Raw genomic sequence first — 25,581 nt, forward strand, 5'->3', positions numbered from 1 at the left:
TTGCCCAGTCTGTTTGTGTTGTCATGCCAACTCCTTGTCACTAATGTTTAGGTTGAAATGGAGTTGGCAAGAGCACAAACAGATCTGGGACCAGGCTATAGGAGGAGACAACAGATCTGGGACCAGGCTATAGAAGGATACAACAGATCTGGGACCAGGCTATAGGAGGAGACAACAGATCTGGGACCAGGCTATAGAAGAAAACAACAGATCTGGGACCAGGCTATAGAAGGAGACAACAGATCTGGGACCAGGCTACAGAAGGAGACAACAGATCTGGGACCAGGCGATAGGAGGAGACAACAGATCTGGGACCAGGCTACAGAAGGAGACAACAGATCTGGGACCAGGCGATAGGAGGAGACAACAGATCTAGGACCAGGCTATAGAAGGAGACAACAGATTTGGGACCAGGCTACAGAAGGAGACAACAGATCTGGGACCAGGCTACAGAAGGAGACAACAGATCCGGGACCAGACTATAGAAGGAGACAACAGATCTAGGACCAGGCTATAGGAGGAGACAACAGATTTGGGACCAGGCTACAGAAGGAGACAACAGATCTAGGACCAGGCAAACATTTCCCTTCAGGGACAATAAAGTTGATCTCATCTCATCAATAACATTCTAAGAAACAATATGGCTGATGAGTCAAGACGTTATAGAATAGATAGTCAAAGTAAAATTGTCACAAAGGCTCTTTAAAAATATATTTATTTTGTAAACGAGGATCTGTTTTCTAATCGGCCTCCCCCTCCTACGTGTCATAAAGAAAGATTAATACATGGAATTTGATTTCAGCAACTGGCAAATCTGTTAAGTGATGTCACAGAAAACACTGGAGATAAATATGGATGACACCATTATTGTTGAAAATATTTACGAATATGTGCCTGATACAGTATATTCATGAATATGTGCCTGATTAGGATAAATTAGGATAATCTGTAAATGTTTAAAAGGTGTTCTCAAAAGGATACAACAATATCAATTGGCATAGTACATTTTTTTGGGGGGGGGGGGGGGGGTGAAACAAGCAGTGAAACAAGCAGGAGTCGTCAGACGATGTTTAAATAGTAGGCATGTCACACGTGAACTGACAGTACCATCCTTCTCGATTTTTTACCCCGATATCCTACGAAGTGATACCACGGCCCATGAGATAGCTCCACCCACAGTATGCATGTACTCACTGGGCAACAACATTCCTAAGTAACATCTATCTACTTCCTAGAAGCCTCGTCATCATGAAGCACGTCGCCGTGTATCAGAGGAAGACCATGTGACCAGAGGTTAGAACACCCACTGTAAACTTGCCTCATTCCATCATCATTTTTTTCAGTTGAAAAAATATTTAAAAGTTTTTTTTTTCCACCATCTACATATTAAAAAGCACAGCACTTACATAATACATACCATTTATTTTTAATAATATAAATAATTATTGCATTTGCTGTCAATGTCATGGTAGCTTTTTTTCTTCATTAGCTATCATTTTTGAGTCTGAAATATAAGTATTTGAAGTTAAAAATAAAAGAAATTGCCTTAGATTGTGGCTACATATTCATGTGTGTCAGAGCGTGCTATTGTGTTGCTAAAGAAAACAGGCCTATTTCAGGTCTGGTTCCTCCTGACCAATAGGAACAGAATGAGAAATACAAGTCATTCTAGTTCTGTGATTCTTACCAATCAGTAGTTAATCTGCCAAAACAAAGTTCTCAGCTGTAGTGATGTGTAAAGGCAGTAGTAATATTTCAACTGATACATACATATATATATATATATATATACGGTGAATAAAATGTCTTGACAGGCAGTTGTACATCCACTACCGTTACACTCAAAACTGTCAATCTGTTCGTATGAATTATACTAGGCACTTCAACCGTGTATTGAATCGACCAAAGAGTGGCGCAGTCGCAACAGAGATCCGTGAAGAACAGAGATACGTGAAGAAGCTGGAGGAACAGAGAAGGCTGAAATATGATAAGAGGCACAATAACATATCCATCGTGGTCACTTCTCATAGTTTGTCTGTCTGTACGCAACAAGTGGACAGAAAGGTGACATCCTTCACATGAAGTCCCTTTCTCTACAGTTCATCTCTATATGGGGCGGGGAGATGCTGTCTCTGTCTCTTCTTCATCTGTCGTATGTCGTCTCATTCACCAGTCATACAGTGTTGTATGTCGTCTCATTCACCAGTCATACAGGGTCGTATGTCGTCTCATTCACCAGTCATACAGGGTCGTATGTCGTCTCATTCACCAGTCATACAGGGTTGTATGTAGTCTCATTCACCAGTCATATAGTGTTGTATGTCGCCTCATTCACCAGTCATACAGGGTCGTATGTCGTCTCATTCACCAGTCATACAGGGTCGTATGTAGTCTCATTCACCAGTCATACAGGGTCGTATGTCGTCTCATTCACCAGTCATATAGTGTTGTATGTCGCCTCATTCACCAGTCATACAGGGTTGTATGTCGTCTCATTCACCAGTCATACAGGGTTGTATGTCGTCTCATTCACCAGTCATACAGGGTCGTATGTCGTCTCATTCACCAGTCATACAGGGTCGTATGTCGTCTCATTCACCAGTCATACAGGGTCGTATGTCGTCTCATTCACCAGTCATACAGGGTCGTATGTCGTCTCATTCACCAGTCATACAGGGTCGTATGTCGTCTCATTCACCAGTCATACAGTGTCGTATGTAGTCTTCACCCGTTCCGCCAGAGACACAGCTGCTGTATCGTGTTCCCTGGTAGTGACCAGGACTGTTATTGTTGGCGTTTACAGGGGTCACAGTGATGTTACAGTGGTGGAGCGGACAGTATGGGTAGGACCAAGGTTAGGGCTGGGATCCCTGAGGCCTAACCCTGGGTTGGAGGAGCAGCAGAGTTGGGCCTGGTGGTCCCCAGGAGAAATACTCTCTATCAGCCTGTCGAGCTGCTCGTCCCCCTGCTTGATGAGCTCGTCCAGGTGTCTCTGGCGGATCAGGAGGGCAGGTTTCATACAGACGTAATGCTGGTAGTCTCTTAGCTGCGGCCCGGTCAGGTACCCACCCAGGATGTCCAGGACCACACGCTCCCGACGATCCAGATTCTCCTTCAGCTCCCTGGCATCCTCGTGCTGGCTACACAGCTGGTGGCGCTTCTGCTGTAAGGACTCCTGAGTTAACAGAGATATATAGATTATTAAAGACATCCTGGGGAGACAGAGGATTCATACTATACTGAACAGAAATATAAACGCAACATGTAAAATGTTGGTTCCATGTTTCATGAGCTGAAATAAAAGATATCAGAAATGTTCCATACACACAAAAAAGCTTATTTCTCTCAAATGTTGTGCACAAATTTGTTTCCATCCCTGTTAGTGAACATTTCTCCTTTTCCAAGATAATGCATCCACCTGACAGGTGTGGCATATCAAGAAGCTGATTAAACGGCATGATCATTACGCAGGTGCACCTTGTGCTGGGGACAATACAAGGCCACGCTAAAATGTGCAGTTTAGTCACACAACACAATGCCACAGATGTCTCAAGTTTTGAGAGAGCGTGCAATTTACATGCTGACTGCAGGAATGTCCGCCAGAGCTGTTGCCAGATAATTTAATATTAATTTCTCTACCATAAGCCGCCTCCAACGTAGTTTTAGAGAACACGTGTAACCACGCCAACCCAGAACCTCCACATCCGGATTCTTCACCTGCGGGAACGTCTGAGACCAGCCACACGGACAGGTGATGAAACTGAGGAGTATTTCTGTCTGTAATAAAGCCCTTTTGTGGGGGAAAAAACTAATTCTGACTGGCTGTGCCTGGCTACCTAGTGGCTGTGGCTGGTGCCCCAGTGGCTGGGCCTGGCTCCCCAGTGAGTGGGCCTGGCTCCCCAGTCGCTGGGACGGGCTCCCCAGTGGCTGGGCCTGGCTTCCCAGTGGCTGGGCCTGGCTCCCTAGTGGCTGGGCCTGGCTCCCCAGTGGGTGGGCCCATGCCCTCCCAGGCCCATCCATGGCTGCGCCCGTGCCCATTCTTGTTTATTTATTTTAATTGATTGATTCTCTTATATGAACTGTAACTCAGTAAAATCATTGATATTGTTGCATGTTGTGTTTATATTTTTGTTCAGTATATTATTGATAGAGGATTTATATATTATTAAAGGCATCCTGGTGCTGAAAACACTGGGTGGCGTCCATCTTTTTTAGCCATTGAAAATGTCTGTGTTAATCATCTCAACTAACAGTGGACCTAATTGGTTCCAACATATTAAATAGACCTTAAGAGGAATACCATTCACAACTAGGTGTTTTGCCTTTATTCATGTTACCCAATGCCCTTTATTCATGTTATCCAATGCCCTTTATTCATGTTACCCAATGCCCTTTATTTAATGTTATCCAATGCCCTTTATTTAATGTTATCCAATGCCCTTTATTTAATGCTATCCAATGCCCTTTATTCATGCTATCCAATGCCCTTTTTCATGCTATCTAATGCCCTTTATTCATGCTACCCAATGCCCTTTATTCATGTTATCCAATGCCCTTTATTCATGTTATCCAATGCCCTTTATTTAATGCTATCCAATGCCCTTTATTCATGTTACCCAATGCCCTTTATTCATGTTATCCAATGCCCTTTATTCATGTTATCCAATGCCCTTTATTCATGTTATCCAATGCCCTTTAGGAGCCCTTTTGAGTTCACGGAAAGAGATGTGGGCTCCCAGCAAACCCGGTTTCCTCAGTTGAGACAAAAATAGTTATTGTATCTTTTAAAAATCACAATCTGGCTTGGTGTCGATTTACAATCAGAGGTGTACAATTATTTATAGAAACAGGAGAATCCTTGGTTCTGATAGTAATTCCCCTGATTCATATTCAATAGCTGTGTTTATTGGAACATTGCCATATCAATATGGTTTCTTGCTAGGATATCGAGACAACTGCAACGTTTAATAGACCAATTTAGGCCTTTTACATTCCAAGAGAGAATAGCTAGCGTTGCCATTGTATCACTTTATATCAGAGGTGTGCCTGTTATCACACTCGTATCTACCCTCTCATTGGCTAGAATGGTCCCACCAGATCTTGCCAGCCGACTGCCTTCCATTTTTTAAAGACATTTATTTTAATTGTTAGAGCGGCCACTAGAGTATCTGGCCAATATAATGAATAATCTGTGGTAACCTAGAATAATCTGTGGTGACTCACATGATTTGGAGTAATGTGTAGCCAGATCATTGAGCCAGACCCAGTGGGTTTCCGCTAGCTTCCACAGCCACAAAGTCAGATTCCACAGCCGCAAAGTCAGATTCCACAGCCACAAAGTCAGATTCCACAGCCACAAAGTCAGACCCCGGTGTCCTGGCTAAATTCCCAATCTGGCCCTCAAACCATCATGGTCACCTAATAATCCCCAGTTTACAATTGGCTCATTCATCCCCCTCCTCTCCCCTGTAACTATTCCCCAGGTCGTTGCTGCAAATGAGAACGTGTTCTCAGTCAACTTACCTGGTAAAATAACGGTAAAATAAAAAATAAATAAAAAGATTCCACAGCCGCAAAGTCAGATTCCACAGCCGCAAAGTCAGATTCCACAGCCGCAAAGTCAGATTCCACAGCCGCAAAGTCAGATTCCACAGCCGCAAAGTCAGATTCCACAGCCGCAAAGTCAGATTCCACAGCCGCAAAGTCAGATTTCCTCAGCCGCAAAGTCAGATTCCACAGCCGCAAAATCAGATTACACAGCCGCAAAGTCAGATTCCACAGCCGCAAAGTCAGATTCCACAGCCGCAAAGTCAGATTTCCTCAGCCGCAAAGTCAGATTCCACAGCCGCAAAATCAGATTACACAGCCGCAAAATCAGATTACACAGCCGCAAAGTCAGATTCCACAGCCGCAAAGTCAGATTCCACAGCCGCAAAGTCAGATTCCACAGCCACAAAGTCAAATTCCACAGCCGCAAAGTCAGATTCCACAGCCGCAAAGTCAGATTCCACAGCCGCAAAGTCAGATTCCACAGCCACAAAGTAAAAATGTGCTAAAAATAATAATTTAAGGTTAGGGTTAGACATAAGGTTTACAGTGTGGATAAATTTAAGGTTAAGTTTAGGATTAAAATTACATTTTAATAAGATGCATTGTAGAAATGGGCGGAGTTTAGTCATAATTCTGATTTTGTGATGACCAGACTAGTGATAGGGCGCCTCGAGTATGATGACAGCTCATTTGAACGACTGGACTAACAGAACCAGACCCTTGAAGGTACATCTTTGCGAAAGGTAAGCAGGAGTAGGTACATTTCTCTGGCTTTATCAAATACCTGTGTGGTAACTAACGTTATTTGGTTGTCGCTACAGCTGTTTTAAATGCCAAAATTAGCTTTGCATCTCAAGCCTTTATCGCTGTGTACCGGAGCCAATAGGCTACTTTCTGACTAGCTAAAACACGTTCGGTTGGACTTCATTGTGAGACTGAGTGGCTAGCTATAACTTGTTACCAACCATATGTTATTCTCACCAATACGTTATTCTGTGCTGCTGTAATGTAAAGTGCAACCCATCTTTATGAAAACTGCTTCACTTTCCTCCATTTTGGAGTCTGTCAGTTGTCTGCTTTCAACTTTTGTCTTCTCAGTCTGGGAACATGTTTGTTGTATTTGAACATGGGATGTCATTTATTCTAAATTGTAGAAATGTTTTGATGTCAAACGTGACAAATTCATAATACCTATCTGTTGTCAACAGACTGTTTACTTTCTGGCATGATGGTTTTCCTCGTGGGGTTTATCAGCCCTCTGACCCCAGTTCTCTGTGTATAGAGCCCCATCTGGTGGACAAAAGCAGTACTGCACCAGCGGACTTGAAAGAGGACCGCTTGTGAGCATAAATAGGACGTGAAAGAGGTTCTTGTGAGCTCTGCTCAATCTTCTCTGTCGAGGAAGGGGGGCTAAAGGGAGAGTTTTGCCAAATAAGGAATAAGTGGGAGGCGGGACAATGAGCAAGAACACACCCCTTAAAATGTAAACAATGCATAACTAAGTAGCCATGTGCCATGTTGTCCTTACACAGTCCTAGGAACTGTTAATTGCTAAATAAATTTAGATTAAGCTGTAAATTACTAAATACAATTTTATTAAGCTTGAACCCTGGCATGGCTGCTTACAGTATATTGTATACATAGTTTTCATTATGGAGTCCAATAGATGACTAAATTAGTACATTTTAAATTGTGATAGAAATCTCTACACAAATGTAAATAATTAAACTATTCAATAAAGTCTGTATACACAGTCCTAGCTTGAACCCCCACTATGGCTGCATACAGCGTCATTGTGGGGGTTCGATTAATCTGGCCTGGGCATCCGATTCCATCCGAGAGTGTCCATGATGTCACGTATCCTTAACACTCAGCATCCAAGCAAAGGAGCTAGCCTCAGGCTGATAGATGGGACTGAAACAAAGGAGCCAGCCTCAGCCTGATAGATGGGACTGAAACAAAAGAGCCAGCCTCAGGCTGATAGATGGGACTGAAACAAAGGAGTCAGCCTCAGGCTGATAGATGGGACTGGAACAAAGGAGCCAGCCTCAGGCTGATAGATGGGACTGAAACAAAGGAGCTAGCCTCAGCCTGATAGATGGGACTGAAACAAAGGAGCCAGCCTCAGGCTGATAGATGGGACTGAAACAAAGGAGCCAGCCTCAGGCTGATAGATGGGACTGAAACAAAGGAGCCAGCCTCAGGCTGATAGATGGGACTGAAAAAAAGGAGCTAGCCTCAGGCTGATAGATGGGACTGAAACAAAGGAGCCAGCCTCAGGCTGATAGATGGGACTGAAACAAAGGAGCCAGCCTCAGGCTGATAGATGGGACTGAAACAAAGGAGCCAGCCTCAGGCTGATAGATGGGACTGAAACAAAGGAGCCAGCCTCAGGCTGATAGATGGGACTGAAACAAAGGAGCCAGCCTCTGGCTGATACTGTACATGTGACTAAAACAAAGACTCCTGAGATGTTATGAAGGTAACTTGCAGTGTTCAGCTTAGTTTAATTTTCTGCTCTGTGCTGCAGAGAGAGAAACACTCTTTACACAGCACTTCGATACAGCTACGACCCGGACGTGACTTTTTCGTAGCAGGTTAGGAGAATTTGGTTAAGGTTAAGAAAAGGGTTAGGGAAAATGCTCTCCTAACCTGCTACAGGTTCGGTCGTAGCTGAAAAGAATTTGACCCGTGTTGTAGATGTTTAATATCTCACCCTCTCCTCTGCGCTGTCCTCTGTCTCCTCCTCTCTGTCCAGGGCATAGAGAGCGTTATGGACCCGGGCCAGCCGGCCACACAGAGACATCAACAAGTTGACTATCTTATCCAGGTCCCCGATGAACATCCTGTACTTCTCCTTCTCATTGGGCTTACAGCGCTCCTGGACCAGGCTCTCCATGTGGCCCCCTAGGGCCCGGAACCTCCTCTGCTCCTCACCCAGAACTTCTCTCTCCTCTCGGAGTGAGGCAACGCTAAGGGTCAGAGCCTGGACTAGCTCCACCTAGTGGGTGGGAGGAGAGGCGAAGTTAGCACTGACAATGTATATGTATGTCTATTGTTAGCATAATAGTCTCTGATTGGTCTACCTCTCCTCTTTACCCAGAGATACGTACATCTGATTGGTCTACCTCTCCTCTTTACCCAGAGATACGTACATCTGATTGGTCTACCTCTCCTCTTTACCCAGAGATACGTACATCTCCTGAATGGTCTACCTCTCCTCTTTACCCAGAGATACGTACATCTCCTGAATGGTCTACCTCTCCTCTTTACCCAGAGATACGTACATCTGAATGGTCTACCTCTCCTCTTTACCCAGAGATACGTACATCTGAATGGTCTACCTCTCCTCTTTACCCAGAGATACGTACATCTCCTGAATGGTCTACCTCTCCTCTTTACCCAGAGATACGTACATCTGATTGGTCTACCTCTCCTCTTTACCCAGAGATACGTACATCTGATTGGTCTACCTCTCCTCTTTACCCAGAGATACGTACATCTCCTGAATGGTCTACCTCTCCTCTTTACCCAGAGATACGTACATCTCCTGAATGGTCTACCTCTCCTCTTTACCCAGAGATACGTACATCTCCTGAATGGTCTACCTCTCCTCTTTACCCAGAGATACGTACATCTCCTGAATGGTCTACCTCTCCTCTTTACCCAGAGATACGTACATCTGAATGGTCTACCTCTCCTCTTTACCCAGAGATACGTACATCTCCTGAATGGTCTACCTCTCCTCTTTACCCAGAGATACGTACATCTCCTGAATGGTCTAATCATGAGGACCGTAGGTTGGATGGGCATTTTTTTATCGTCAATGTTCCTTTTAATTGAGATGGATGTTATATCAGTCAGTTAATTTAAAGATAAATGTCTTAAGTATTAAAGTTCAGACCTTTTCTAGATTGAGGTCTGCCTCCTCCTCATTCAGATGTATTTCTCTTCCCTCCTCTGTTTTCTGCAGCAGACTAGGTCCTGTAGAACAGACCCCATCTTGACTTCTACAAGAAAAGAGACGAGAGTGAGCAGTAGCTGACATTACTACCACGTGAATACACTGACACATTAGACCCTGAAACTCCCGACTGACACTGACATATACTGCAGAATAAGCAGGAAACAGTAAGAAGTAAACACACAGTACGCAATAAACAACAAGCAGTAGACAATAAGCAACAAGCAGTAGACAATAAGCAACAAGCAGTACGCAATAAACAACAAGCAGTACGCAATAAACAACAAGTAGTAGGCAATAAACAACAAGCAGTAGGCAATAAACAACAAGCAGTACGCAATAAACAAGCAGTACGCAATAAACAACAAGCAGTACGCAATAAACAACAAGCAGTACGCAATAAACAACAAGCAGTACGCAATAAACAACAAGCAGTACGCAATAAACAACAAGCAGTACGCAATAAACAACAAGCAGTACGCAATAAACAACAAGCAGTACACAATAAACAACAAGCAGTACGCAATAAACAACAAGCAGTACGCAATAAACAACAAGCAGTACGCAATAAACAACAAGCAGTACGCAATAAACAACAAGCAGTACGCAATAAACAACAAGCAGTACGCAATAAACAACAAGCAGTACGCAATAAACAACAAGCAGTACGCAATAAACAACAAGCAGTACGCAATAAACAACAAGCAGTACGCAATAAACAACAAGCAGTACGCAATAAACAACAAGCAGTACGCAATAAACAACAAGCAGTACACAATAAACAACAAGCAGTACGCAATAAACAACAAGCAGTACGTAACAAGCAGTACGCAATAAACAACAAGCAGTACGCAACAAGCAGTACGCAATAAACAACAAGCAGTACACAATAAACAACAAGCAGTACGTAACAAGCAGTACGCAATAAACAACAAGCAGTACGCAACAAGCAGTACGCAATAAACAACAAGCAGTACGTAACAAGCAGTACGCAATAAACAACAAGCAGTACGCAACAAGCAGTACGCAATAAACAACAAGCAGTACACAATAAACAACAAGCAGTACGTAACAAGCAGTACGCAATAAACAACAAGCAGTACGTAACAAGCAGTACGCAATAAACAACAAGCAGTACACAATAAACAACAAGCAGTGCGCAACAAGCAGTACGCAATAAACAACAAGCAGTACACAATAAACAACAAGCAGTACGCAATAAACAACAAGCAGTACGTAACAAGCAGTACACAATAAACAACAAGTAGTACGCAATAAACAACAAGCAGTGCGCAACAAGCAGTACGCAATAAACAACAAGCAGTACGCAACAAAGCAGTACGCAATAAACAACAAGTAGTACGCAATAAACAACAAGCAGTACGCAATAAACAACAAGCAGTATGCAATAAACAACAAGCAGTATGCAATAAACAACAAGCAGTACGCAATAAACAACAAGCAGTACGCAATAAACAACAAGCAGTACGCAATAAACAACAAGCAGTACGCAATAAACAACAAGCAGTACGCAATAAACAACAAGCAGTACGCAATAAACAACAAGCAGTACGTAACAAGCAGTACGCAATAAACAACAAGCAGTGCGCAACAAGCAGTACGCAATAAACAACAAGCAGTACGCAACAAAGCAGTACGCAATAAACAACAAGTAGTACGCAATAAACAACAAGCAGTACGCAATAAACAACAAGCAGTACGTAACAAGCAGTACACAATAAACAACAAGCAGTACGCAACAAGCAGTACGCAATAAACAACAAGCAGTACGCAACAAAGCAGTACGCAATAAACAACAAGTAGTACGCAATAAACAACAAGCAGTACGCAATAAACAACAAGCAGTACGCAATAAACAACAAGCAGTATGCAATAAACAACAAGCAGTACGCAATAAACAACAAGCAGTACGCAATAAACAACAAGCAGTACGCAATAAACAACAAGCAGTACGCAATAAACAACAAGCAGTACGCAACAAAGCAGTACGCAATAAACAACAAGTAGTACGCAATAAACAACAAGCAGTACGCAACAAGCAGTACGCAATAAACAACAAGCAGTACGTAACAAGCAGTACGCAATAAACAACAAGCAGTACGCAACAAGCAGTACGCAATAAACAACAAGCAGTGCGCAATAAACAACAAGCAGTACGCAACAAGCAGTACGCAATAAACAACAAGCAGTGCGCAATAAACAACAAGCAGTGCGCAACAAGCAGTACGCAATAAACAACAAGCAGTACGTAACAAGCAGTACGCAATAAACAACAAGCAGTACGTAACAAGCAGTACGCAATAAACAACAAGCAGTACACAATAAACAACAAGCAGTACGTAACAAGCAGTACGCAATAAACAACAAGCAGTACGTAACAAGCAGTACGCAATAAACAACAAGCAGTACACAATAAACAACAAGCAGTACGTAACAAGCAGTACGCAATAAACAACAAGCAGTGCGCAATAAACAACAAGCAGTACGCAACAAGCAGTACGCAATAAACAACAAGCAGTACACAATAAACAACAAGCAGTAAGCAATAAACAACAAGCAGTACGCAATAAACAACAAGCAGTACGCAACAAGCAGTACGCAATAAACAACAAGCAGTACGCAACAAACAACAAGCAGTAAGCAATAAACAACAAGCAGTACGCAATAAACAACAAGCAGTACGTAATAAACAACAAGCAGTATGCAATAAACAACAAGCAGTAGGCAATAAACAACAAGCAGTACGCAATAAACAACAAGCAGTACGCAATAAACAACAAGCAGTATGCAATAAGCAACAAGCAGTACGAAATAAACAACAAGCAGTACGCAATAAACAACAAGCAGTACGCAATAAACAACAAGCAGTATGCAATAAACAACAAGCAGTAAGCAATAAACAACAAGCAGTACGCAACAAGCAGTACGCAATAAACAACAAGCAGTACACAATAAACAACAAGCAGTACGCAACAAGCAGTACGCAATAAACAACAAGCAGTAAGCAATAAACAACAAGCAGTACGCAATAAACAACAAGCAGTACGCAATAAACAACAAGCAGTACGCAACAAGCAGTACGCAATAAACAACAAGCAGTACGCAATAAACAACAAGCAGTACGCAATAAACAACAAGCAGTACGCAATAAACAACAAGCAGTACGCAACAAGCAGTACACAATAAACAACAAGCAGTACGCAATAAACAACAAGCAGTACGCAATAAACAACAAGCAGTACGCAATAAACAACAAGCAGTACGCAATAAACAACAAGCAGTACGCAATAAACAACAAGCAGTACGCAATAAACAACAAGCAGTACGTAACAAGCAGTACACAATAAACAACAAGCAGTACGCAACAAGCAGTACGCAATAAACAACAAGCAGTACGCAACAAAGCAGTACGCAATAAACAACAAGTAGTACGCAATAAACAACAAGCAGTACGCAATAAACAACAAGCAGTACGCAATAAACAACAAGCAGTATGCAATAAACAACAAGCAGTACGCAATAAACAACAAGCAGTACGCAATAAACAACAAGCAGTACGCAATAAACAACAAGCAGTACGCAACAAAGCAGTACGCAATAAACAACAAGTAGTACGCAATAAACAACAAGCAGTACGCAACAAGCAGTACGCAATAAACAACAAGCAGTACGTAACAAGCAGTACGCAATAAACAACAAGCAGTACGCAACAAGCAGTACGCAATAAACAACAAGCAGTGCGCAATAAACAACAAGCAGTACGCAACAAGCAGTACGCAATAAACAACAAGCAGTGCGCAATAAACAACAAGCAGTGCGCAACAAGCAGTACGCAATAAACAACAAGCAGTACGTAACAAGCAGTACGCAATAAACAACAAGCAGTACGTAACAAGCAGTACGCAATAAACAACAAGCAGTACACAATAAACAACAAGCAGTACGTAACAAGCAGTACGCAATAAACAACAAGCAGTACGTAACAAGCAGTACGCAATAAACAACAAGCAGTACACAATAAACAACAAGCAGTACGTAACAAGCAGTACGCAATAAACAACAAGCAGTGCGCAATAAACAACAAGCAGTACGCAACAAGCAGTACGCAATAAACAACAAGCAGTACACAATAAACAACAAGCAGTAAGCAATAAACAACAAGCAGTACGCAATAAACAACAAGCAGTACGCAACAAGCAGTACGCAATAAACAACAAGCAGTACGCAACAAACAACAAGCAGTAAGCAATAAACAACAAGCAGTACGCAATAAACAACAAGCAGTACGTAATAAACAACAAGCAGTATGCAATAAACAACAAGCAGTAGGCAATAAACAACAAGCAGTACGCAATAAACAACAAGCAGTACGCAATAAACAACAAGCAGTATGCAATAAGCAACAAGCAGTACGCAATAAACAACAAGCAGTACGCAATAAACAACAAGCAGTACGCAATAAACAACAAGCAGTATGCAATAAACAACAAGCAGTAAGCAATAAACAACAAGCAGTACGCAACAAGCAGTACGCAATAAACAACAAGCAGTACACAATAAACAACAAGCAGTACGCAACAAGCAGTACGCAATAAACAACAAGCAGTAAGCAATAAACAACAAGCAGTACGCAATAAACAACAAGCAGTACGCAATAAACAACAAGCAGTACGCAACAAGCAGTACACAATAAACAACAAGCAGTACGTAACAAGCAGTACGCAATAAACAACAAGCAGTGCGCAATAAACAACAAGCAGTACGCAACAAGCAGTACGCAATAAACAACAAGCAGTACACAATAAACAACAAGCAGTAAGCAATAAACAACAAGCAGTACGCAATAAACAACAAGCAGTACGCAACAAGCAGTACGCAATAAACAACAAGCAGTACGCAACAAACAACAAGCAGTAAGCAATAAACAACAAGCAGTACGCAATAAACAACAAGCAGTACGTAATAAACAACAAGCAGTATGCAATAAACAACAAGCAGTAGGCAATAAACAACAAGCAGTACGCAATAAACAACAAGCAGTACGCAATAAACAACAAGCAGTATGCAATAAGCAACAAGCAGTACGCAATAAACAACAAGCAGTACGCAATAAACAACAAGCAGTACGCAATAAACAACAAGCAGTATGCAATAAACAACAAGCAGTAAGCAATAAACAACAAGCAGTACGCAACAAGCAGTACGCAATAAACAACAAGCAGTACACAATAAACAACAAGCAGTACGCAACAAGCAGTACGCAATAAACAACAAGCAGTAAGCAATAAACAACAAGCAGTACGCAATAAACAACAAGCAGTACGCAATAAACAACAAGCAGTACGCAACAAGCAGTACGCAATAAACAACAAGCAGTACGCAATAAACAACAAGCAGTACGCAATAAACAACAAGCAGTACGCAATAAACAACAAGCAGTACGCAACAAGCAGTACACAATAAACAACAAGCAGTACGCAATAAACAACAAGCAGTACGCAATAAACAACAAGCAGTACGCAATAAACAACAAGCAGTACGCAATAAACAACAAGCAGTACGCAATAAACAACAAGCAGTACGCAATAAACAACAAGCAGTACGCAATAAACAACAAGCAGTACGCAATAAACAACAAGCAGTACGCAATAAACAACAAGCAGTGCGCAACAAGCAGTACGTAATAAGCAACAAGCAGTACGCAACAAGCACTAGGCAATAAACAACAAGCAGTAGGCAATAAACAACAAGCAGTAGGCAATAAACAACAAGCAGTACGCAATAAACAACAAGCAGTACGCAATAAACAACAAGCAGTACGCAATAAACAACAAGCAGTACGTAACAAGCAGTACGCAATAAACAACAAGCAGTACGCAATAAACAACAAGCAGTACGTAACAAGCAGTACGCAATAAACAACAAGCAGTACGTAATAAACAACAAGCAGTACGCAATAAACAACAAGTAGTACGCAATAAACAACAAGCAGTACGTAACAAGCAGTACGCAATAAACAACAAGCAGTACGTAATAAACAACAAGCAGTACGCAATAAACAACAAGTAGTACGCAATAAACAACAAGTAGTACGCAATAAACAACAAGCAGTACGCAACAAGCAGTACGCAATAAACAACAAGCAGTACGCAATAAACAACAAGCAGTACGCAACAAGCAGTACGCAATAAACAACAAGCAGTAAGCAATAAACAACAAGCAGTACGTAACAAGCAGTACGCAATAAACAACAAGCAGTACGCAATAAACAACAAGCAGTACGCAATAAACAACAAGCAGTAAGCAATAAACAACAAGCAGTACGTAACAAGCAGTACGCAATAAACAACAAGCAGTACGCAATAAACAACAAGCAGTACGCAATAAACAACAAGCAGTACGCAATAAACAACAAGCAGTACGTAACAAGCAGTACGCAATAAACAACAAGCAGTACGCAATAAACAACAAGTAGTACGCATAAACAACAAGCAGTACGTAACAAGCAGTACGCAATAAACAACAAGCAGTAAGCAATAAACAACAAGCAGTACACAATAAACAACAAGCAGTACGCAACAAGCAGTACACAATAAACAACAAGCAGTACGCAATAAACAACAAGCAGTACCCAATAAACAACAAGCAGTACCTAATAAACAACAAGCAGTACGCAACAAGCAGTACACAATAAACAACAAGCAGTAAGCAATAAACAACAAGCAGTACACAATAAACAACAAGCAGTACGCAACAAGCAGTACACAATAAACAACAAGCAGTACGCAATAAACAACAAGCAGTACGCAATAAACAACAAGCAGTACGTAATAAACAACAAGCAGTACGCAACAAGCAGTACGCAATAAACAACAAGCAGTACGCAATAAACAACAAGCAGTACGCAACAAAGCAGTACGCAATAAACAACAAGCAGTACGCAACAAAGCAGTACACAACAAGCAGTACGCAATAAACAACAAGCAGTACGCAATAAACAACAAGCAGTACGCAATAAACAACAAGCAGTACGCAACAAAGCAGTACACAATAAACAACAAGCAGTACACAATAAACAACAAGCAGTACGCAATAAACAACAAGCAGTACGCAACAAGCAGTACGCAATAAACAACAAGCAGTACGTAATAAACAACAAGCAGTACGTAATAAACAACAAGCAGTACGCAATAAACAACAAGCAGTACGCAACAAAGCAGTACGCAATAAACAACAAGCAGTACGCAACAAAGCAGTACACAATAAACAACAAGCAGTACACAATAAACAACAAGCAGTACGCAATAAACAACAAGCAGTACGCAACAAGCAGTACACAATAAACAACAAGCAGTACGCAATAAACAACAAGCAGTACGCAATAAACAACAAGCAGTACGCAATAAACAACAAGCAGTACGCAATAAACAACAAGCAGTACGCAATAAACAACAAGCAGTACGCAACAAAGCAGTACACAACAAGCAGTACGCAATAAACAACAAGCAGTACGCAATAAACAACAAGCAGTGCGCAACAAGCAGTACGCAATAAACAACAAGCAGTACGCAACAAGCAGTACACAATAAACAACAAGCAGTACGCAACAAGCAGTACACAATAAACAACAAGCAGTACGCAATAAACAACAAGCAGTACGCAACAAAGCAGTACACAACAAGCAGTACGCAATAAACAACAAGCAGTACGCAATAAACAACAAGCAGTGCGCAACAAGCAGTACGCAATAAACAACAAGCAGTACACAATAAACAACAAGCAGTATGCAACAAGCACTAGGCAATAAACAACAAGCAGTAGGCAATAAACAACAAGCAGTACGCAATAAACAACAAGCAGTACGCAATAAACAACAAGCAGTACGTAATAAACAACAAGCAGTACGCAATAAACAACAAGCAGTACGCAATAAACAACAAGCAGTACGTAACAAGCAGTACGCAATAAACAACAAGCAGTACGCAATAAACAACAAGCACTAGGCAATAAACAACAAGCAGTAGGCAATAAACAACAAGCAGTAGGCAATAAACAACAAGCAGTACACAATAAACAACAAGCAGTACGCAATAAACAACAAGCAGTACGTAACAAGCAGTACGCAATAAACAACAAGCAGTACGCAACAAGCAGTACACAATAAACAACAAGCAGTACGCAATAAACAACAAGCACTAGGCAATAAACAACAAGCAGTAGGCAATAAACAACAAGCAGTAGGCAATAAACAACAAGCAGTACGCAATAAACAACAAGCAGTACGCAACAAGCAGTACGCAATAAACAACAAGCAGTACGCAATAAACAACAAGCACTAGGCAATAAACAACAAGCAGTACGCAATAAACAACAAGCAGTACGCAATAAACAACAAGCAGTACGCAATAAACAACAAGCAGTACGCAATAAACAACAAGCAGTACGCAATAAACAACAAGCAGTACGTAACAAGCAGTACGCAATAAACAACAAGCAGTACGCAATAAACAACAAGCAGTACGCAACAAGCAGTACGCAATAAACAACAAGCAGTACACAATAAACAACAAGCAGTACGTAACAAGCAGTACGCAATAAACAACAAGCAGTACGCAACAAGCAGTACGCAATAAACAACAAGCAGTACACAATAAACAACAAGCAGTACGCAACAAGCAGTACGCAATAAACAACAAGCAGGATGCACTAACCAACCAGCAATAAACAACAAGCAGTACGCAACAAGCAGTACACAACATGCAGTACGCAGCAAGCTGTAAGCAGCAAGCAGTGAGCAGTAACGCTTCGATCACACCGACAGCGTCATTACATTTTGGTACACCAGAATTACATTCATTTCCAATTAAACGTTTGCTTTGTAGCATTGCGTTGCAATAGTACTCAACAAGCAGCATGCAGTACTCAACAAGCAGCATGCAGTACTCAACAAGCAGCATGCAGTACTCAACAAGCAGCATGCAGTACTCAACAAGCAGCATGCAGTACTCAATAAGCAGCATGCAGTACTCAACAAGCAGTACGCAGTACTCAACAAGCAGCACGCAGTACTCAACAAGCAGCACGCAGTACTCAACAAGCAGCATGCAGTACTCAACAAGCAGCATGCAGTACTGAACAAGCAGCAAGCAGTACTCAACAAGCAGTATGCAGTACTCAACAAGCAGCATGCAGTACTCAACAAGCAGCATGCAGTACTCAACAAGCAGCATGCAGTACTCAACAAGCAGCATGCAGTACTCAACAAGCAGCAAGCAGTACTCAACAAGCAGTATGCAGTACTCAACAAGCAGCATGCAGTACTCAACAAGCAGCATGCAGTACTCAACAAGCAGCATGCAGTACTCAACAAGCAGCATGCAGTACTCAACAAGCAGCATGCAGTACTCAACAAGCAGCATGCAGTACTCAACAAGCAGCAGGCAGTACTCAACAAGCAGCATGCAGTACTCAACAAGCAGCATGCAGTACTCAACAAGCAGCATGCAGTACTCAATAAGCAGCAGGCAGTACTCAACAAGCAGCATGCAGTACTCAACAAGCAGCATGCAGTACTCAACAAGCAGGAGGCAGTACTCAACAAGCAGCAGGCAGTACTCAACAAGCAGCATGCAGTACTCAACAAGCAGCAGGCAGTACTCAACAAGCAGCAGGCAGTACTCAACAAGCAGTACGCAGTACTCAACAAGCAGTACGCAGTACTCAACAAGCAGTACGCAGTACTCAACAAGCAGTACGCAGTACTCAACAAGCAGCAGGCAGTACTCAACAAGCAGCAGGCAGTACTCAACAAGCAGCAGGCAGTACTCAACAAGCAGCATGCAGTACTCAACAAGCAGCATGCAGTACTCAACAAGCAGCATGCAGTACTCAACAAGCAGCATGCAGTACTCAGCAAGCAGCATGCAGTACTCAGCAAGCAGCATGCAGTACTCAACAAGCAGCAAGCAGTACTGAACAAGCAGCATGCAGTACTCAACAAGCAGCATGCAGTACTCAACAAGCAGCATGCAGTACTCAACAAGCAGCATGCAGTACTCAACAAGCAGCATGCAGTACTCAACAAGCAGCATGCAGTACTCAACAAGCAGCATGCAGTACTCAACAAGCAGCATGCAGTACTCAACAAGCAGCAAGCAGTACTCAACAAGCAGCAGGCAGTACTCAACAAGCAGCACGCAGTACTGAACAAGCAGCATGCAGTACTGAACAAGCAGCATGCAGTACTCAACAAGCAGCATGCAGTACTCAACAAGCAGCATGCAGTACTCAACAAGCAGCATGCAGTACTCAACAAGCAGCATGCAGTACTCAACAAGCAGCAGGCAGTACTCAACAAGCAGTACGCAGTACTCAACAAGCAGCAGGCAGTACTCAACAAGCAGGAAGTACTAGTCTGTTGAATAGTGTGTGAGATGCCAAAACAATTATTGTGGTATTTCAGGTGTGTGTGTTATTTGGTTGAAACTCACTCAAGCGCGTACATGCAGGTACACACACACACACACACACACACACACACACACACACACACACACACACACACACACACACACACACACACACACACACACACACACACACACACACACACACACACACACACACACACACACACACACACCACCCTGCTATAAGGAATAAGCTCTGACTGGTTTGGCTTCATGACTGGCCTATTTTGCAGGACAGACACAGACAGGCAGAAAGAGCATGTTAAGAAAAGAAGAACATTCCACCGTAGAATCGGGTCAAACTTAATCAACCTGATCCTCCTCAGAGAATAAAACGGTTGGAGCTGTGACACCACGGAATCTAAAATAACTGTCCCCCGAAACCTACTTTAATATAATACAGGTTCACAACATGTCTTCCATACATTCATTATCCTAAAACCTAACTGAGAATGTTAAGAATATCATTGTGCATCTGTTTCTTTGTAAACAATAATTGCCTTTCTGGCCAAATAATAGTAGTATTGTATTTAATACATTATAGTATAGGATCTGAGACTTCTTTACCACAGAAAAAGGAAGGACATTTTGTTCTTAGACCTTCAATATTAAACCATGTCAGTAGAGGCCAGTGGTGCCACTCTTTAACCAAGCCAGACTCACTGTACGTTACATGTGTCAGTAGAGGCCAGTGGTGCCACTCTTTAACCAAGTCAGACTCACTGTATGTTACATGTGTCAGTAGAGGCCAGTGGTGCCACTCTTTAACCAAGCCAGACTCACTGTATGTTACATGTGTCAGTAGAGGCTAGTGGTGCCACTCTTTAACCAAGCCAGACTCACTGTATGTTACATGTGTCAGTAGAGGCTAGTGGTGCCACTCTTTAACCAAGTCAGACTCACTGTACGTTACATGTGTCAGTAGAGGCCAGCGGTGCCACTCTTTAACCAAGCCAGACTCACTGTACGTTACATGTGTCAGTAGAGGCTAGTGGTGCCACTCTTTAACCAAGCCAGACTCACTGTATGTTACATGTGTCAGTAGAGGCTAGTGGTGCCACTCTTTAACCAAGCCAGACTCACTGTATGTTACATGTGTCAGTAGAGGCTAGTGGTGCCACTCTTTAACCAAGTCAGACTCACTGTACGTTACATGTGTCAGTAGAGGCCAGTGGTGCCACTCTTTAACCAAGCCAGACTCACTGTATGTTACATGTGTCAGTAGAGGCCAGTGGTGCCACTCTTTAACCAAGCCAGACTCACTGTATGTTACATGTGTCAGTAGAGGCTAGTGGTGCCACTCTTTAACCAAGCCAGACTCACTGTATGTTACATGTGTCAGTAGAGGCTAGTGGTGCCACTCTTTAACCAAGCCAGACTCACTGTATGTTACATGTGTCAGTAGAGGCTAGTGGTGCCACTCTTTAACCAAGCCAGACTCACTGTATGTTACATGTGTCAGTAGAGGCCAGTGGTGCCACTCTTTAACCAAGCCAGACTCACTGTATGTTACATGTGTCAGTAGAGGCCAGTGGTGCCACTCTTTAACCAAGCCAGACTCACTGTACGTTACATGTGTCAGTAGAGGCCAGTGGTGCCACTCTTTAACCAAGTCAGACTCACTGTACGTTACATGTGTCAGTAGAGGCCAGTGGTGCCACTCTTTAACCAAGTCAGACTCACTGTACGTTACATGTGTCAGTAGAGGCCAGCGGTGTTCAGCTTCCACAGACCCAGTCTGTATGACATGATCTGGAACGTGGTCTGACTCCAACATGGGGAGAGAGTTCTACACTACACACAGGATCTCAGCAGTTCTGTGACATCACAGTTAACTGTTATACTGTCTGTTGGAACTCTCTGTTGGAACTCTCTGTTGGAACTCTCTGTTGGAACGCTCTGTTGGAACGCTCTGTTGGAACGCTCTGTTGGAACTCTCTGTTGGAACTCTCTGTTATCCTGTCTGTTGGAACTCTCTGTTGGAACTCTCTGTTGGAACTCTCTGTTGGAACGCTCTGTTGGAACGCTCTGTTGGAACGCTCTGTTGGAACTCTCTGTTATCCTGTCTGTTGGAACTCTCTGTTGGAACTCTCTGTTGGAACTCTCTGTTATCCTGTCTGTTGGAACGCTCTGTTGGAACGCTCTGTTGGAACGCTCTGTTGGAACTCTCTGTTGGAACTCTCTGTTGGAACGCTCTGTTGGAACGCTCTGTTGGAACTCTCTGTTGGAACTCTCTGTTATCCTGTCTGTTGGAACTCTCTGTTGGAACTCTCTGTTGGAACTCTCCCTCTCTCCAAAGCAATATGTTCATGATAAAACAGGTTCACTTTAAAAGACGCATAGCAATTTCACCTTGAAAATCATGTGAGATATGATATCCTTTCCCTTGTTCATGACCAGAGAGTATTGTTGGGGTGATATAATATATAGGCATTGATTGGAGCTCAATGTTAAATTAAAATCTCGATGAAAATGTGCAAATCAACTTGGGAGGTAGACAACACACTCTCCCGCCTCTTGTCATGAGCCATCCGTCCGTTACTGAGAACCAAAGTTGACATATAATTTTTCTTAAGAGTGTTTTACACTTGTCTAATGACTTTGTATTTCACAGGTGTTTCTCAGCAGTATTTGCATCAGGAGTTACTAAAATTGCTCCTGACAATCCACAGGGTTATGCATGTTTTCTTCTGTTAAATCCCAATGCTACCACACCTGATTCTACTACTGTTCATCAAGGCCTCAGCTGTTCATCAAGGCCTCAGCTGTTCATCAAGGCCTCAGCTGTTCATCAAGACCTCAGCTGTTCATCAAGGCCTCAGCTGTTCATCAAGGCCTCAGCTGTTCATCAAGGCCTCAGCTGTTCATCAAGACCTCAGCTGTTCATCAATACCTCAGCTGTTCATCAAGACCTCAGCTGTTCAAGACCATGAGTAGTAGAATCAGGTGTGGTAGAACTGGGCTTAAAAAAAAAAGCCTGTATAAACCTGTATCTTGTCAAGAGCAATTGTGGCCATCCCTGAATTGTATTTATAAAGTTGTCTATATCTGATAAATGTACATTTGGTTGTAAATGTTATATTTAGTGATAACTCCCCTTTTACCAAGGTTTTCCAGCACCCAGCGTTGACCTACTACAGTAGCTATGTTGGTATTGTACTTCATACTATACTGAACAAAAATATAAACGCAACATGTAAAATGTTGGTCCCATGTTTCCTGAGCTGAAATAAAAGATACCAGAAATGTTCCATACACACAAAAAGCTTATTTCTCTCAAATTTGGTGCACAAATTTGTTTAAATCCTTGTTAGTGAGCATTTTTCCTTTTGCCAAGATAATGCATCCACCTGACAGGTGTGGCATATCAAGAAGCTCATTAAACAGCATGATCATTACACAGGTGCACCTTGTGCTGGGGACAATAAAAGGCCACTCCAAAATGTGCAGTTTTGTCACACAACACAATGCCACAGATGTCTCAAGTTTTGAGGGAGCGTTCAACTGGCATGCTGACTCCAGCAATGTCCACCAGAGCTGTTGCCAGATAATTGAATGTTAATTTCTCTACCTTAAGCCGCCTCCAACATCTTTTGAGAGAATTTTGAAGTACGTCCAATCGGCCTCACACCCACAGACCACATGTAACCACACCAGCCAAGGACCTCCACATCCGGCTTCTTCACCTGTGGGACCGTTTGAGACCAGCCACTCGGACAGCTGATGAAACTGTGGGTTTGCACAACTGAAGAATTTCTGCACAAACTGTCAGAAACCATCTCAGGGAGGCTCCTCTATGTGCTCGTTGTCCTCACCAGGGTCTTGACCTGACTGCAGTTCGGCGTCGTAACCGATTTCAGTTGGCAAATGCTCACCTTCATGCCCACTGGCACCCTGGAGAAGTGTGCTTTTCATGGATGAATCCCGGTTTCACTGTACCGGGCACATGGTGTCTTGTGGGCGAGCAGTTTGCTGATGTCAACGTTGTGAACAGAGTACTCAATGGTGGTGGGGTTATGGTATGGGGCAGGCATAAGCTACAGACAACGAACACAATTGCATTTTATCGATGGCAATTTTCAATGCTCAGCGATACCGTGACGAGATCCTGAGGCCCATTGTCGTGCCATTCCTCTGCCGACATCACCTCATGTTTCAGCATGATAATACACGGCTCCATGTCTCAAGGATCTGTACACAATTCCTGGTAGCTGAAAATGTCCAAGTTCTTCCATGGCCTGCATATTCACCAGATATGTCACCCCATTGACCATGTTTGGGATGCCCTGGATCTACGTGTATGACAGGGTGTTCCAGTTCCCGCCAATATCCAGCAACTTCACACAGCCATTGAAGAGGAGTGGGACAACATTACACAATTTCTTTATATTTTGTGAAGGATCCAATACTTTAACTTGTCTGTGGTATAAATCACATTACTGTGGAAGCACCTCCTCTATGAGAATGAATCAGGCTGTTTGAGAAGGTTTGAATCCTTAACAACCTGCCTACACAGTGAAGTACAATACCAACATAGCTACTGTAGTAGGTCAACGCTGGGTGCTGGAAAACCTTGGTAGAGCATGGGGTGCAGTAGGCATTGTGGTGCTCATGTGAATTTCCATTATTTTTCAGCTTCAGACCAATGCCCATACAAGGGCATACAAGGGCCCATACAAAGTTCGTTTTTTTGTTTTGAATAGTATAATCATTAAGCCTCACATCACGTAAAAACACCAGCCTAAAGGAAACTTGCTTACTTAGCTGCTCTTACTGTATGTAATCTAATTCCACAACTTAGACTAACGATCTATTCTGAAAACCCTAAGAGTTGTTTTGTGACGTCAAGCAATAAACTGAGCCATAATGTAATCAGACTCAACAAAGGCCCTCTGTTATAGCATACCTGTTGTTAATGAACCCTGATCATATAGTCTAGCCTATCATTAAGTTACATAACAGGAATAAAACACACACACACACACCAAGCGCATGCACACACACACACACACACACACACACACCAAGCGCGCACACATACACACACACAAACACACACGTACACATACTTCCTTAGTCCCTCCGGATAACCAGACCTCACCCCACCTCTCTCCTCCTCCCCTCTCGTCCCCTCTTCCCTTGTCTCCTCCCCCTCTCACCTGTCCTCCAGCCAGGTGCTGCTCCTACGGCGTTGCCACGGCAACCTCCCTCCCCCAGCAGGGAAGATCTCTTCCATCAGGTCCATGGTGCTGGTCCGTCCGCCCCCGGGCCAGGTGTCCAGTATCGGGCTCAGGGTCTTATCCCCCCGGGACACCAGCTGTCTGACCAGGGCTTCCACCCTCAGCTCCCCAGCAGACCTCTCCCTCCTGGCCAGGAGATGGTACTCTAAGCCCAGGCTTTCCTTACCGCTAGGCCCCTGCTGGGGATCTGGGATACTGCTGCTGGGGTCGATGGGGGTCTGGTGGGTCGGGGTCTCAGGCTGGGGGATATAGGGGGGGACTGTCTGAGGGGAAGGGGAGGAGATAGATGATCTTCTCTCTGGACACACAGCCTCCACGAACTCACAGCTGCATGGAC

General features: G+C 43.0%; 1 protein-coding gene across 2 annotated transcripts in view; it reads right to left on the minus strand.

The window, feature by feature from the left end:
- Positions 1–1,017: 1,017 nt before the first annotated feature.
- Positions 1,018–25,581, minus strand: part of LOC129818046 (protein Shroom3-like) — a 189,798-nt gene continuing 165,234 nt past the window's right edge. For both annotated transcript variants that reach the window (XM_055873575.1, XM_055873576.1), the window contains 4 exons: positions 25,164–25,571; positions 9,455–9,560; positions 8,267–8,551; positions 1,018–3,175 (listed from right to left, as the gene is read on the minus strand). In XM_055873575.1, the coding sequence (XP_055729550.1) occupies positions 2,807–3,175; positions 8,267–8,551; positions 9,455–9,560; positions 25,164–25,571 (1,168 nt within the window). In that variant the 3' untranslated portion in view covers positions 1,018–2,806. The remainder of the gene's footprint in view (positions 3,176–8,266; positions 8,552–9,454; positions 9,561–25,163; positions 25,572–25,581) is intronic.

This window comes from Salvelinus fontinalis, chromosome 21 (genome assembly GCF_029448725.1).
Source record: "Salvelinus fontinalis isolate EN_2023a chromosome 21, ASM2944872v1, whole genome shotgun sequence".
NCBI lineage: Eukaryota > Metazoa > Chordata > Actinopteri > Salmoniformes > Salmonidae > Salvelinus > Salvelinus fontinalis.